Source organism: Pieris rapae, chromosome 16, assembly GCF_905147795.1.
Source record: "Pieris rapae chromosome 16, ilPieRapa1.1, whole genome shotgun sequence".
In the NCBI taxonomy this organism is placed as follows: domain Eukaryota; kingdom Metazoa; phylum Arthropoda; class Insecta; order Lepidoptera; family Pieridae; genus Pieris; species Pieris rapae.
This window is the reverse complement of record NC_059524.1, coordinates 7,058,687-7,071,199: the sequence shown is the minus strand read 5'-3', so window position 1 is coordinate 7,071,199 and position 12,513 is coordinate 7,058,687. Positions and strand designations below refer to the sequence as shown.

Here is a 12,513-nt window from a genome sequence, read left to right as displayed (position 1 = left end):
AATTAGCAATAGTTACGCATTGTTGTCATCTTTAGAGTGGTTTTTTTTTTTTTGAAAATATTAACAATTTTACTTACAGCTGTTGTTTGAGTCGGTATCCATAGGAGAAGAAGAGAAACGGGCACAAAAAGGCGCGCACGCGCCGGGCCCGACATGGCTGCGCCACACTACTGCCGCGCGCCCTCAGCGGGTGTCACCGGGTGCTGAGAAGTCGGAGGGTGGGGCGTGGGGCCGCCACCCGAACACTGGCTCCGCTTTCCTTAGTATCCCGGCTCAAACGGCGCGCGCGCACCCGACACAAGCGCAGCGCGCTCCGGGCCATGGCGGTCCGCGTACTTTGGTAAGAATTAATAATTTCACTACTTAAAAATAACTTCTATATTTTTTTTTAATATTTATAAAGAGTTTAAAAATAAATTTTAACTAAATATAATTAAATTATTAGGTTGATAACCGCGCTGGTGCCGCTTTCAGGAGTAAAGACGAGTCCGGTAAGTGATTTTTTTATAATAAAGTGATGAATTTCGATTTTTATACGTAATAGTGTTAAGAAGATCGGGATTTCGGGAATGTTTGTGTAATGGAGGAGCGTCCCGACTCGCCCGTCCGCTTTCTTCCTTTTGCAATTTCTTAAAACTGCAAGCTTGAATCGATTAGGCTTAACAAAAAGCTCGATGAAATTATATTGTTAGTAGTAGTATTGCGGCCTAAAAATTTAAAGAACTTTCTAGATATATTATAAAACTGAAGTAGGTAACATATTTTATATCAATATCATAAATGTACTTAGCTGACGACCGACAAAGTTTATCATTACTCGGATGTAAAGCGACATCATTGCGCAAACAATACAATTTATAGAATTATATTAAAATAATAAATTGCTAATTCATATTAAGAATTTATTTATAGGTAATTAACTTTCTTAATTACGTCAAAGAGGCTATAAACCTTTAAGATTATAAATAGGTATTCATGTGTTAGGTGTGAGTAAGACAGTATCGTTTTACTATAAAATGCTAGCTCGGCAAAATATCGCGTATCAACTATCCTTCAGAGTCTATTAAAATAAATAACAAACGCAAAATTACTCTACTGAAACAGCTATTTTATTCAAATAAATAAAAAGAATATTTGATTCGGTGATAAATACGTTTAACTGATTTTTTTCGTTATTCACGTCATCTCAATTTTTTTTTGATTAAAATATACTATAAATAAAACTAAAATAATTTACTACAAAAATGGTCGACGCATGTTTAGAGGTTTATATAAGTTTATGCTGTTAGCACGTATATATTAGACAAAAATTTTGGTGGTGGACTCTCGTACTACAATCAGAGTAAAATACTGGTTACATGTTTATATCATCTTCCGAATATACAGGCTAGATTATTATTACTTATATCATTTTGTTATAACATAGGTGATATTTATGGAACTATACACTTAGTTGCAAGAAATATCGTAAAATTTAAATAATTAAATAATTAAGAGGTCAACGGGTGGTCTTATCGCTTTCGAGCAATCTCTTCCAGGCAGCCACTGTTAATTTGGTTGTTAGATACAAAGCCTAAGTATATGTATTTTGTATAAGTGCGAGGCCTATGTAACTTAAAGCTCAATCATAAAATACACACTCAAATTCAACTTTAAAAATAATATAGAAATCCCATGTTCCCTTATCGCACCAAAAATCCAATATAAATCAATTTCAATCAATTAGTTCCCGGAAAATTACTTGGCCAAAGTAATCCTTTTGTTTTTTTATTGCATCAAAGCACTTTCGTAAACACTCTGCAGGAATAAAAATAATTAAAAAAACATTTAGCATTAAGTTTATATAACCACTACGCACTACGCAGCGATAGCCTCCTCCAAATTATTCCAATTGTTTTATCTTCACTTGGAAGTTTCCGAAGCCGTTACATAAACTTATAAATTCATTTGCAAATGAAAATCCCTTTAATTTCTACTCTTGTCTATTAGTTTCACTCGTCTTTTCTATTATCTATCTGTAATAGCGCGTAAGAGAAGTGATGGCCTAGTGGATTTAACGTGAGAATCTCATCCTTGAGATTCTAGGTCGAGGTTCGATCCCCGTCTGTGCACCGATGGAGTTTCTTTGCGCACGTAACTTTCGCTTGAACGGTGAAGGAAAACATCGTGAGGAAACCTAACGTCAGGAGACTGACGTTAGAAGCCAATTAAATTGAGAAATGATCACGAAACAGAACCAGAAATCTGACGTCCAGACCTAATAATCTTGTAGTGCCACGGATATATTCATTTCTTTTATATCCATGTAATATAATATATACTATAGAAATTCACACATAATCTAATTATGTAAACTCAATGTCAATCTACTCAACGTTCGATAAATTACGAAAGATAACTATGTTTTTTGGATAATAATTACCAAAACATTAGTTCAACAACAAAGTTCTATAAAAAAATCTCGTAGTATATTCAACAAATACTTTGAATAGGTACAACATTTTTATGCAATATATCAAATATTAAAAATCAATATCAAATATTAGGTGTAAACTGTAACTGTAGCGGATAATGTTTTTACATAAAAGAGACACTTACATTTACATAAATATTAATCATAGGCAAACGCTTAAATTTTTCCACTAACATTCTTATAGATATGAAAAATACGCAAAATTTTACATCATTATCTTTTTTACTTTTATTTCAATAAAACAACCTAATGTTGCTTAAGTATATTCTTATTATAATTATAAAAGGCGTGAAGACAAAGTGTTTTGGAGATATGTAGAAAAAGTGTCGTGTTTTTACCCGTTTTAAGCTCGCATTTTCGAATAAATTATTATTAATTCAATTCGACTTAGGGTCCTTCAAGAGTACCAATTCTTAAAAGGCCGGCAACGCACTCGCGAGCCCGCTGGCATTGAGAGTGTCCATGGGCGGCGGTATCACTTAACATCAGGTGAGCCTCCTGCCCGTTTGCCCCCTGTTCTATAAAAAAAAAATCCTGACAAACGGTGTCTATGTATTGTCTTAACGGGGCTAGATTGAATAATTCTCAGAACAGCATCGCTATGTTACCTATTATATATTTACCTATTGTATTACTTAGACGTAATTAAGACTGAAATTTTATGTATGGCAGTTTCATAATAAAAAAAAATATTGCTTGTATTACTATTATTCTTAATATAATCTTATTTTCGTATATTCACTCAATTAAATTAAATTTATTTACGGTACAAAATAAAATACAACTTTGTATATATAAAAGCACAGTCACTTTCTGTGAATAAGGTAAAACGGGACAAAATTGTACATTATATAATATAGTTAGAGAGGTATGAAAATAAAGATAAATGGTGTCTCAACGCCGATTTTAAACTTTAAATATTTATAAAAACAAATAGTATTTGTGATATAATAATTGCAACAAATTATAATGTATATGAAATAGTGAGGATTTCATGTATGGAATATTATACCGTCAAGTTCTCTTCCAACACGGCGAATGCTGAAAATTTGCAGAGACACACTGCATGACGTCAACTGATACGGCTCTTACTTCTGTCTTTATTTTAGTCTACAATATCTTATATCAAAACCCCATATTAAGTCATGTGGCATTAAGTCTGTAGATCTGGCCACAATACAGTTTTGTCTTAAACTATAAGAAAAATATATACGACAATGAAATAGTTACTTGTCTAAAATTCATAATAAAGGTATCATAAATATATATATATATATATATATTATATTCACGCCGGATAACGCTTCGGCTAGCGACAAATAACACCTAAGTCACTTTGTGAATAAAGTATAAAGTATATTTTAATCTAACATTTGTCTTAATTGCAGCAAGATGAACTTTATGCAAGGGGAGATATTGAAGAAAACAATATAAATCCCAGTCGGTGGCCGCCGACGGAATACTGGCCAACGAGAGGATTATCGAACCGACCAGACTTACCAACGGTCCAACCCTCACCTCCGTATTCTCAACAACAAGCATCCTATCCTTCACAACCTTCATATCCTCCACAACCTTCCTATCCTCCACAACCTTCCTATCCTCCACAACCTTCCTATCCTTCACCACCATCCTATTCACAATCACAACCAACTTATCCTCGTAATAACTTTGCCGTTTACGATCCTGTTACTCATCAACGAGTGCCGCCTAATGAAATTACACGGAATTGTACTGCGCCCGGGTGCTGTGTTCCTAAATGTTTTGCAGAAAAAGGAAACAGGGTAGGAAATTTATCAACTAACGTCAGATTTTGGTAAAGAAAACCGCTCAGCCACAAATTTATAATTTATGTAATATAAACAGACACACTGAAAATATTTTGATAATAAAATAATTTTATTGTTTTCAAAGTAAAAGCATATAAGTCTTTTGTAAAAACAATATATTTACTTTATGACGATAAATTATTGGTCAGTTATTAATTTAATAAAGTAATATATTATTATGTAGGGATTTCCTGGACATCAAGGGTCACCGGGAATGAGAGGTCTTCCAGGACACGAAGGTGCTGAAGGTCCACAAGGTCCAAAAGGCCAAAAAGGTCAAGTAGGACCACAAGGTCCACGAGGCCCTAAGGGTGAAAGAGGAAAACCTGGTGCTCAAGGTTTTGTTGGATTATCTGGACCACCAGGACCTCAAGGAGACACCGGAGCACCCGGAATCCCAGGAAGAGACGGTTGTAATGGAACCGATGTAAGTCTACGTCAATTTGACAATAATTAATGTAATTAACCATTTTTAACATTTTTGTTTAAAACATTTATAGGGAGATCCTGGTATAATGGGATCCAAAGGATCACAAGGACCTCGTGGAATACCGGGACCGAAAGGAGACAAGGGTGACAAAGGTCAAGCTGCTCATATGGGGAGGTACCCGAAGGGGCAAAAAGGAGAACCAGGTGCTGATGGCATGCAAGGCCCTCAAGGGCCAGTTGGACTACCTGGTTCTACTGGACTTCCAGGACCTAAAGGAAACACGGGACCGATGGTATGATGTACTTTTTTTTGTAATATATATATATATAACACAGCTATTGGTTTAATAAATAAAAATATTGTATAATATATATTATGTGTCAATATAAAAAAGGTAAAGTCATTCTATTAGTCGCGTTTATCTAATTATTGTTAAACCCTTCATGAGTTTAACACTTATTAAAAAAATATTTTAAGTAATTTAATTACTTACGTTGTAGGGTCCATTTGGTCTAAGGGGAGATAAAGGATCGAAAGGGACAAAGGGCCAATCTATACAAGGAGACAAAGGTGACAGAGGAGACAAGGGTGATAGAGGTCCTGGCTGCCCACCAGCACCATTAGTTTCCGTTGACAACAAAGGCGCTATAAAGGGTGTCAAAGGAGATAGTGGGACTAAGGGTGATAAGGGGGAACCTGGAAGAATCGGAGAGAAAGGAGACACCGGTCTCATGGGTGAACCAGGGTTGTCGGGGCAAATGGGTATTAAAGGAGAAAAGGGTTTAAGAGGAAATCCTGGAGAGAGAGTAAGTCAAACTTTTTATAATATGTTGTTAATATAAATATGTTTTAGTTTTATCTTTATAACACATATTTTCATAATAATCGATGACATGAATTCAATATAAACTACCATTACATTCTCAACATTAATTCAATGAAATTTACAGGGTCGTGATGGTATGTTTGGCCCTTCAGGCCCAATGGGGCAGAAAGGTGACCAAGGCAACGATGGATTGCCGGGTCTACCAGGCCGGCCTGGATCTAAAGGAGAACCTGGAAGGGATGGGCAACCTGGCTTAAGGGGGTTAAAAGGTATTCCTGGGCCAGCTGGTGGAAGAACTGGATCTCGTGGGCCCCCTGGTCCACCTGGACCAAGAGGATATATGGGACCTGCAGGTGCTCCGGGAACTGACGGAAGACCGGGAGAAAGAGGTTTATCAGGCCCTATGGGACCTCCAGGGGGACAAGGCGAACCAGGTACACCTGGTATAGAAGGACCTGCTGGTCACAAAGGTGATAAAGGAGAACCCGGTCTAGATGGTTTGCAGGGTGAAACAGGCCCAAGGGGTTATGATGGCCCCGTTGGACCCACTGGTCCACGTGGTCCTAAAGGAGAGGATGGATTTTCAATCCCTGTAAGATTTATCTTATTATAAATCTTAAATTTAAATTCAACACAATTAAATAAAAAATATTCCTGTAATGTTTTTCAGGGTGAAAGAGGAAATCCTGGAGTGCCAGGATTACCTGGAGAAAGAGGTCAAAAAGGTGAACATGGTTATCAAGGCCTAAGAGGTGTTCCAGGCAATTCTACTTTAGGTACACCTGGTAGCCCTGGAGAAATGGGAATGCCAGGTGAAAAGGGTGAAAGAGGTCGTCCAGGCTCTGACGGATTACCTGGTAATCCTGGAGAAAAGGGTAACATCGGGGGCCGATGTAATGAATGCTGGCCGGGTGGTCCAGGTCCGAAAGGTGACCATGGATCTGATGGTATTCCTGGAGAACGGGGTGAAAGAGGTCCTTCTGGTCCAGCTGGTTTGACTGGTGAACGAGGCTCTGATGGACTTAACGGATTACCAGGCTCAGTTGGAGCTCCAGTAAGTCAGAAATGTTTTTTTTACATTAAATTTTAGTATGCTTCTACGTGTCATTTTATTTTTAGTACATGGATGGCCGAGCTTTGCTCGGTATTTTTATTTTTTTATAAATTGTGTTTTTGGAAATTATATATAAGTACGAAATACATACTAATAAAATGATGAAATATGAACAATATAGATTATATATGCTGGAATAGCTTTTGTGTTGTTGACTGTTGTGTCGTTAAAGCAATTTAAAAAAAATCGCCGATAGATGTCAGGAAGATTCATTTTTCAGTTTAAATTGGGACTACTCTAGTATTATTATTCGCCGATAGATGTCAGGAAGATACATTTTTCAGTTTAAATTGGGACTACTGAAACACCACCACCTTTTTTTATTTTTTTTGTTATTTTCTATCATTTATTCCTAGCTAGATCGATTTATCGCCCCCGAAACCCCCCGTATACTCAATTTCATGAAAATCGTTGGAGCCGATCCCGAGATTCCAATTATATATATATATATACAAGAATTGCTCGTTTAAAGATATAAGATATTTTCTCTTGTAATATGAAGTATTTTATGAATACTGTCAAACATTTAAGTAAAATTGTACAATCGGACATAAGACGATATCAAATAAACACCCATTTCGTTGTAAAATTCATTTAGTTTCATTCTTACTCTTTTTTAGGGTGATAGAGGCGACGAGGGCCCCATGGGACCACCTGGAGAAAGTGGAGCTGATGCAATAATACCTTCCAATTTAGTAAAAGGACCTCCAGGTGAAAGAGGTCCACAAGGAGAGAAAGGGCTGATGGGACCAAAGGGCGATAGAGGAGTCATGGGACCTAAAGGGGAACGTGGCTTAAATGGAATGCCAGGGTTTAAGGGTGATCAGGGTAGAATGGGCACACCTGGTATTGATGGTATACCTGGTAGTGATGGATCACCAGGTATTCCAGGAAACAAAGGAATGTCGATAAAAGGAGAAAAAGGAGAGCTTGGATCTCAAGGATTCAAAGGTGATAAAGGTATATCGGGAAGAGGTGGTTTAAAGGGTGAACCTGGACAGTGTCCAAACTACTTGCAATTATTGACAAAAGGTGAAAAGGGTAATCAAGGGGCACCAGGTCCACAGGGCCCACAAGGTAAGACACGAGTGTAACAATGAAACATTTTGAATTTGTGACCTTACTTTCCTTTTTTAACAATTGGATTTTTTTAGGAATGCCCGGAGAAAAGGGTGACAGAGGTTTTACAGGATTGACAGGAGATAAAGGTCAAAAAGGATTAACTGGACGTACTGGTCCTGTTGGTCCTAGAGGTTTCCCAGGACTTAAAGGAGATAAAGGAGAGTTAGGATCAATGGGTTTCCCCGGTACCCCTGGTGATACTGGGCAAAGAGGATTTCCAGGTCTTCCTGGTATGAAAGGAGATAAAGGTGAAATTGGACCGTCAATGCCAGGACCTCCTGGGCCTACTGGATTTATAGGTAAAAAAGGAGACAGTGGACCCAGGGGTATACCTGGTACACCTGGTAAGGATGGGCCTATGGGACCTGTGGGTTTAACAGGTGAAAAGGGAGATAGAGGTTTTCCTGGTTCCCCTGGATTTCCGGGACATGTTGGGTTAAAGGGAGAACCAGGACCTGTTGGGCCCCCAGGAGTTCCGGGAGTACCAGGTACACCAGGAAGAAATGGACCAAAAGGTCAGCAAGGTTTTCCAGGTAAACCAGGAAATCCGGGTGTTATTGGACTACCTGGTCAAAAAGGTGACAGAGGCATTCAAGGAATCGAAGGTCCTAAAGGATTCCCAGGTCCACGAGGTCATCAAGGCCTAAAGGGTGCTACGGGATACGATGGTAGTCCTGGAGAGAAAGGTGATAAGGGTGAATTAGGGTTTCCAGGTATTCCTGGAGAACCAGGTTTGCCTGGACCAATTGGACCCATGGGAATAGAGGGACCAAAGGGAGATCAAGGTTTTCAAGGCCCCCCAGGGCTACCAGGAAGAACTGGAGATGCGGGTGAGAAAGGTGATAGAGGTTTACCCGGACCATTAGGGCTGAAAGGTGAACCAGGTAGAGCCGCAGAAAAGGGTGAACGAGGTTTTCCAGGTATTCCAGGTCTAAGAGGATTAGACGGACGGCCTGGTCAAGATGGACAAAAAGGAGATAAAGGAGATATTGGGGTACCTGGAATAGGGATTCCAGGACTTTCAGGAGAAAAGGGAGATATAGGTTTTCCTGGAATCCCTGGAGTTGCTGGTGAACCAGGTGAAAAAGGAAACCATGGTTTGCCCGGCGCAAGCGGTATTAAAGGAGATAGGGGACCAGCTGGAGATGTAGGTTTACCTGGTAGGCCAGGATTAGATGGATTACCTGGTCCTGCTGGTGACGTAGGTCTACCTGGTTTACAGGGTGTTAAGGGGGGAAAAGGAGAAAGAGGTTTTCCTGGTAGAGATGGATTTAATGGTCTAAAAGGAGATCTAGGACCGTTTGGACCACCAGGCTTAGTAGGCGACAAAGGACAACCTGGTCAAAAGGGAGACAGGGGACTTCCTGGACCATCACTTAACGTAAAAGGAGACAAAGGGGATATAGGGCTCCCGGGATTACCTGGTGCAAAAGGGCAGAAAGGTGAAACTGGACAAGATGGACTGCAAGGTGAACAAGGTGAAAAGGGAGACCGAGGATTCACTGGTGAAAGAGGAGATTATGGTCAAACTGGAGATAGAGGTCAAAAAGGTAACATATCGATGGATAATTTCATTTCATTTAATTTATTGAATATAGTTCAGATTTTATAATATTATAACCAAAACTAAACTTTCGTGTCCAGACACAGTTCTTCGCACCAGTGCGAAGAACTTGTTTACATTATAGAAACTGAGTTTCACCGAAGTAATTTAATTTTCCATAATTAGATATGTTCAATAACTTTCACAAAATAAATTGTTTAATACTATTATTATCATATTCCAAAACCCACATTTCTTTATTCATTCATATCATATGAATTAATGTTCATTCAGACTGCACTAGCGGGTGCGGCGGCGGGCGCGGGCGCTCGGGTCTTGGCGTCTGCGTATTCACAGTGGCGATCGAGCTAGGAGTGTCATTGCACATGTGATAGGTCGTTCTCAAACTTTGCTACGTATTTAGAATACATGGATGAAGATTTGTTTTTATTAATGGAAAATTCATACTTGAAATGGAAATTTCAATATATGAAGTTTGGCACACACGATTTAAATAAAGGAAGATTTAGAGAGAAGTTTGGAGAATTTTATGAATTATATCCATGACGATTGACGACGCTTCGGCGGGTGAATCAAAATGGTTTAGAACCACAGGCGTAGTCGCCTAACAGACGCTCTCTCCGCAGAATATCACTGTGAACGATACGGGCGGACTGAGCCATTAGAAACTCCCGCGCCACCCGCGCCCGCGCCCGTCTCATGAAGACGCGCAGCTCGCGGGAGCACTGTGAACGCAAATGGCGTCTGCATACATTTTGAATTACACGCGCCCGCGCTAGCACCCGCGCCCGCCGGCACTCTGAAAGAGTACTTATATGTGAACCCGACTATAGATAATTTAGATTTATTATATTATGTTTTTATTAACGTTGCAAATTTTACTAACACTATTTTATTTTACTCAACTCTTTAAAAAATATACAGTAGTTATTGGAACATATCGTGGTAATTGTATAAATATGTTTCTAAATCCTATTAAAGAGAATTTACTGATAACTTAAATATTCGTAAAATTTTAGGTGACACTGGCCCAGCCGGTCCAGTTGGTACATCTGGACGGACTATTAAAGGAGAAAAAGGCTTGCCAGGTATTCCGGGTAAACATGGGGGGCGTGGCTTGCCAGGTGCAACCGGAGAAAAAGGGGAGCGAGGATTACCCGGATTGCCAGGGCAAACAGGACGTCCTGGAACGCCAGGACAACCTGGCCCACAAGGGGAGAAAGGAGATCAAGGTCGTGAAGGTGTTGCAGGGCCGCCAGGATTTGATGGAACTCCTGGTGTGATGGGTCCGCCGGGTATGATCGGTGAAAGGGGAGAAAAGGGAGACAAAGGAGCGGTTGGATTTGGTGCACAAGGAGAAAAAGGAAACCAAGGAGTTCCTGGTCTACCTGGCTTACAAGGAGAAAGAGGTGAAAAAGGAGATCGAGGGTTCGACGGGCTAAATGGTGAACCAGGACCAATGGGAGAACAAGGTGATAAGGGTGATATGGGTTTCCAAGGAGTAGTAGGTTTACCAGGCGTGGAAGGTCTCAAGGGTGACAAAGGTGATGCAGCTATAGTTGTATATGGAGCAAAAGGAGAACCTGGACCTAGGGGACCTCCTGGCTTTAACGGTGCTCCTGGTCAGGATGGTATTCCTGGAACTAGAGGATTGGACGGTCTACCAGGTGAAAAAGGAGATCAAGGATTACCAGGCCCTTATGGACCACAAGGACCTCCTGGATTACAAGGCATACAAGGGTTCCAAGGTGAAAGAGGTGAAGTAGGTCGCACTGGATTCCCAGGTGCACCAGGACTTCCTGGCGCACCTTGCCAAAATAGAGATTACCTTACGGGAATTCTTTTAGTAAAACATAGTCAGACTGAGATAGTGCCAGAATGTGAACAGGGTCACGTTAAGCTATGGGATGGATATTCTCTACTCTATATTGATGGAAACGAAAAAGCGCACAATCAAGATTTGGGCCACGCCGGTTCCTGTGTCCGCAAATTCAGCACAATGCCATTCCTATTCTGTAATCTCAATGACGTTTGTAATTATGCAAGTAGAAACGATCGGAGCTATTGGCTATCAACTAACAATCCCATACCTATGATGCCAGTAGAAAATAATGAAATTAAGAAACATATATCAAGATGTGTCGTATGCGAAGTTCCGGCTAATATTATAGCCGTTCACAGTCAAACACTAGATATACCCAGTTGTCCAGTTGGATGGAGTTCTCTATGGATAGGATACAGTTTCGTTATGGTGAGTAAATGTTGTAAATTTACTTAATAATACTTAGTAATAAATAAGCGAGACTTAAAATTAAACAGATATATTATGTAGCATTCTCCGCGTATTGTTTATTTATTCTGCACTGAATTATTTTTGTGTATGATAATTTTTTATAGAATTTTTAAAACATGAAAACATAAGGGGCTTTATCGAGTTGGTTTTAACACGTCCGGAATGGAGAAAGTGGGAATTAGCAAATTTTACTTAACTTCATTGACAAACAATTGATGGTTGCACTAAAGCACAATTTTTTTTTTGAATACGCATTCGATGCTCGAATAAATCAATTTCGTTAATAATAAAAGTATCTATCTTTAAGTACAATTCTCAGATAATTTTACGTGTAAAGCATATCACGAAAAGTTTAAATTACGATCTCGTTCACCATATTTGCCTAGATATATCTGACCGAAGATTATTAAAAGTGGTGCAAATGAATTCCTTTTGCAGCACACTGGTGCGGGAGGTAATGGAGGTGGACAAGCACTTGCAAGTCCGGGGTCATGTCTTGAAGACTTCCGAGCCACACCATTCATAGAATGTAATGGTGAGGCAGGCACTTGCCATCACTTCGCCAATGAACTCAGTTTTTGGATGACAACTATTGAAGACAATAAACAGTTCGACATGCCCGAACGAGAGACATTAAAAGCAGGTCGTTTACTCCAACGAGTTTCTAGATGCGCAGTTTGTATTAAAAACACGTAGTAATCTTACTAAGAACTATAAATTAAAAATTTTAGGACAATAAACAATATTTTTATAAATCAAAAACAATGCGAAATTAAAGATATTATTGTCTCCTTTCTAAAATTGCGTTAATTACAATACACCAAAGCTTTTTTATCTTAAGTTTAGTCTAAGACCTATAATT

General features: G+C 39.2%; 2 protein-coding genes across 2 annotated transcripts in view; one reads left to right on the top strand and one right to left on the bottom strand.

Annotated features, from left to right (window-relative positions):
* Window positions 1–218, bottom strand: part of LOC110999835 (collagen alpha-1(IV) chain) — a 21,268-nt gene extending 21,050 nt beyond the window's left edge. Inside the window, exon 1 of the mRNA XM_022269071.2 lies at window positions 78–218. Within this exon, the coding sequence (XP_022124763.2) occupies window positions 78–155 (78 nt within the window). The 5' untranslated portion in view covers window positions 156–218. The remainder of the gene's footprint in view (window positions 1–77) is intronic.
* On the top strand, window positions 219–12,513 carry LOC110999832 (collagen alpha-1(IV) chain). The gene is made up of 12 exons (XM_022269067.2): window positions 219–340; window positions 446–491; window positions 3,862–4,257; window positions 4,487–4,729; window positions 4,803–5,024; window positions 5,233–5,538; window positions 5,683–6,150; window positions 6,229–6,612; window positions 7,293–7,749; window positions 7,827–9,344; window positions 10,378–11,609; window positions 12,090–12,513. The coding sequence occupies exons 1-12, from the start codon at window positions 321–323 to the stop codon at window positions 12,345–12,347; spliced, it is 5,550 nt and encodes a 1,849-aa protein (XP_022124759.2). The 5' UTR covers window positions 219–320; the 3' UTR covers window positions 12,348–12,513.

What these genes read in the sequence shown, in the direction of transcription:
- LOC110999832 (XM_022269067.2), top strand. Translation starts at nt 321, where the DNA reads ATGGCGGTCCGCGTACTTTG. An exon ending in CAGGCTCAGTTGGAGCTCCA is followed by an intron (nt 6,613 to 7,292) that starts GTAAGTCAGAAA and finishes ACTCTTTTTTAG; the next exon opens with GGTGATAGAGGCGACGAGGG. An exon ending in AGGTCCACAGGGCCCACAAG is followed by an intron (nt 7,750 to 7,826) that starts GTAAGACACGAG and finishes GGATTTTTTTAG; the next exon opens with GAATGCCCGGAGAAAAGGGT.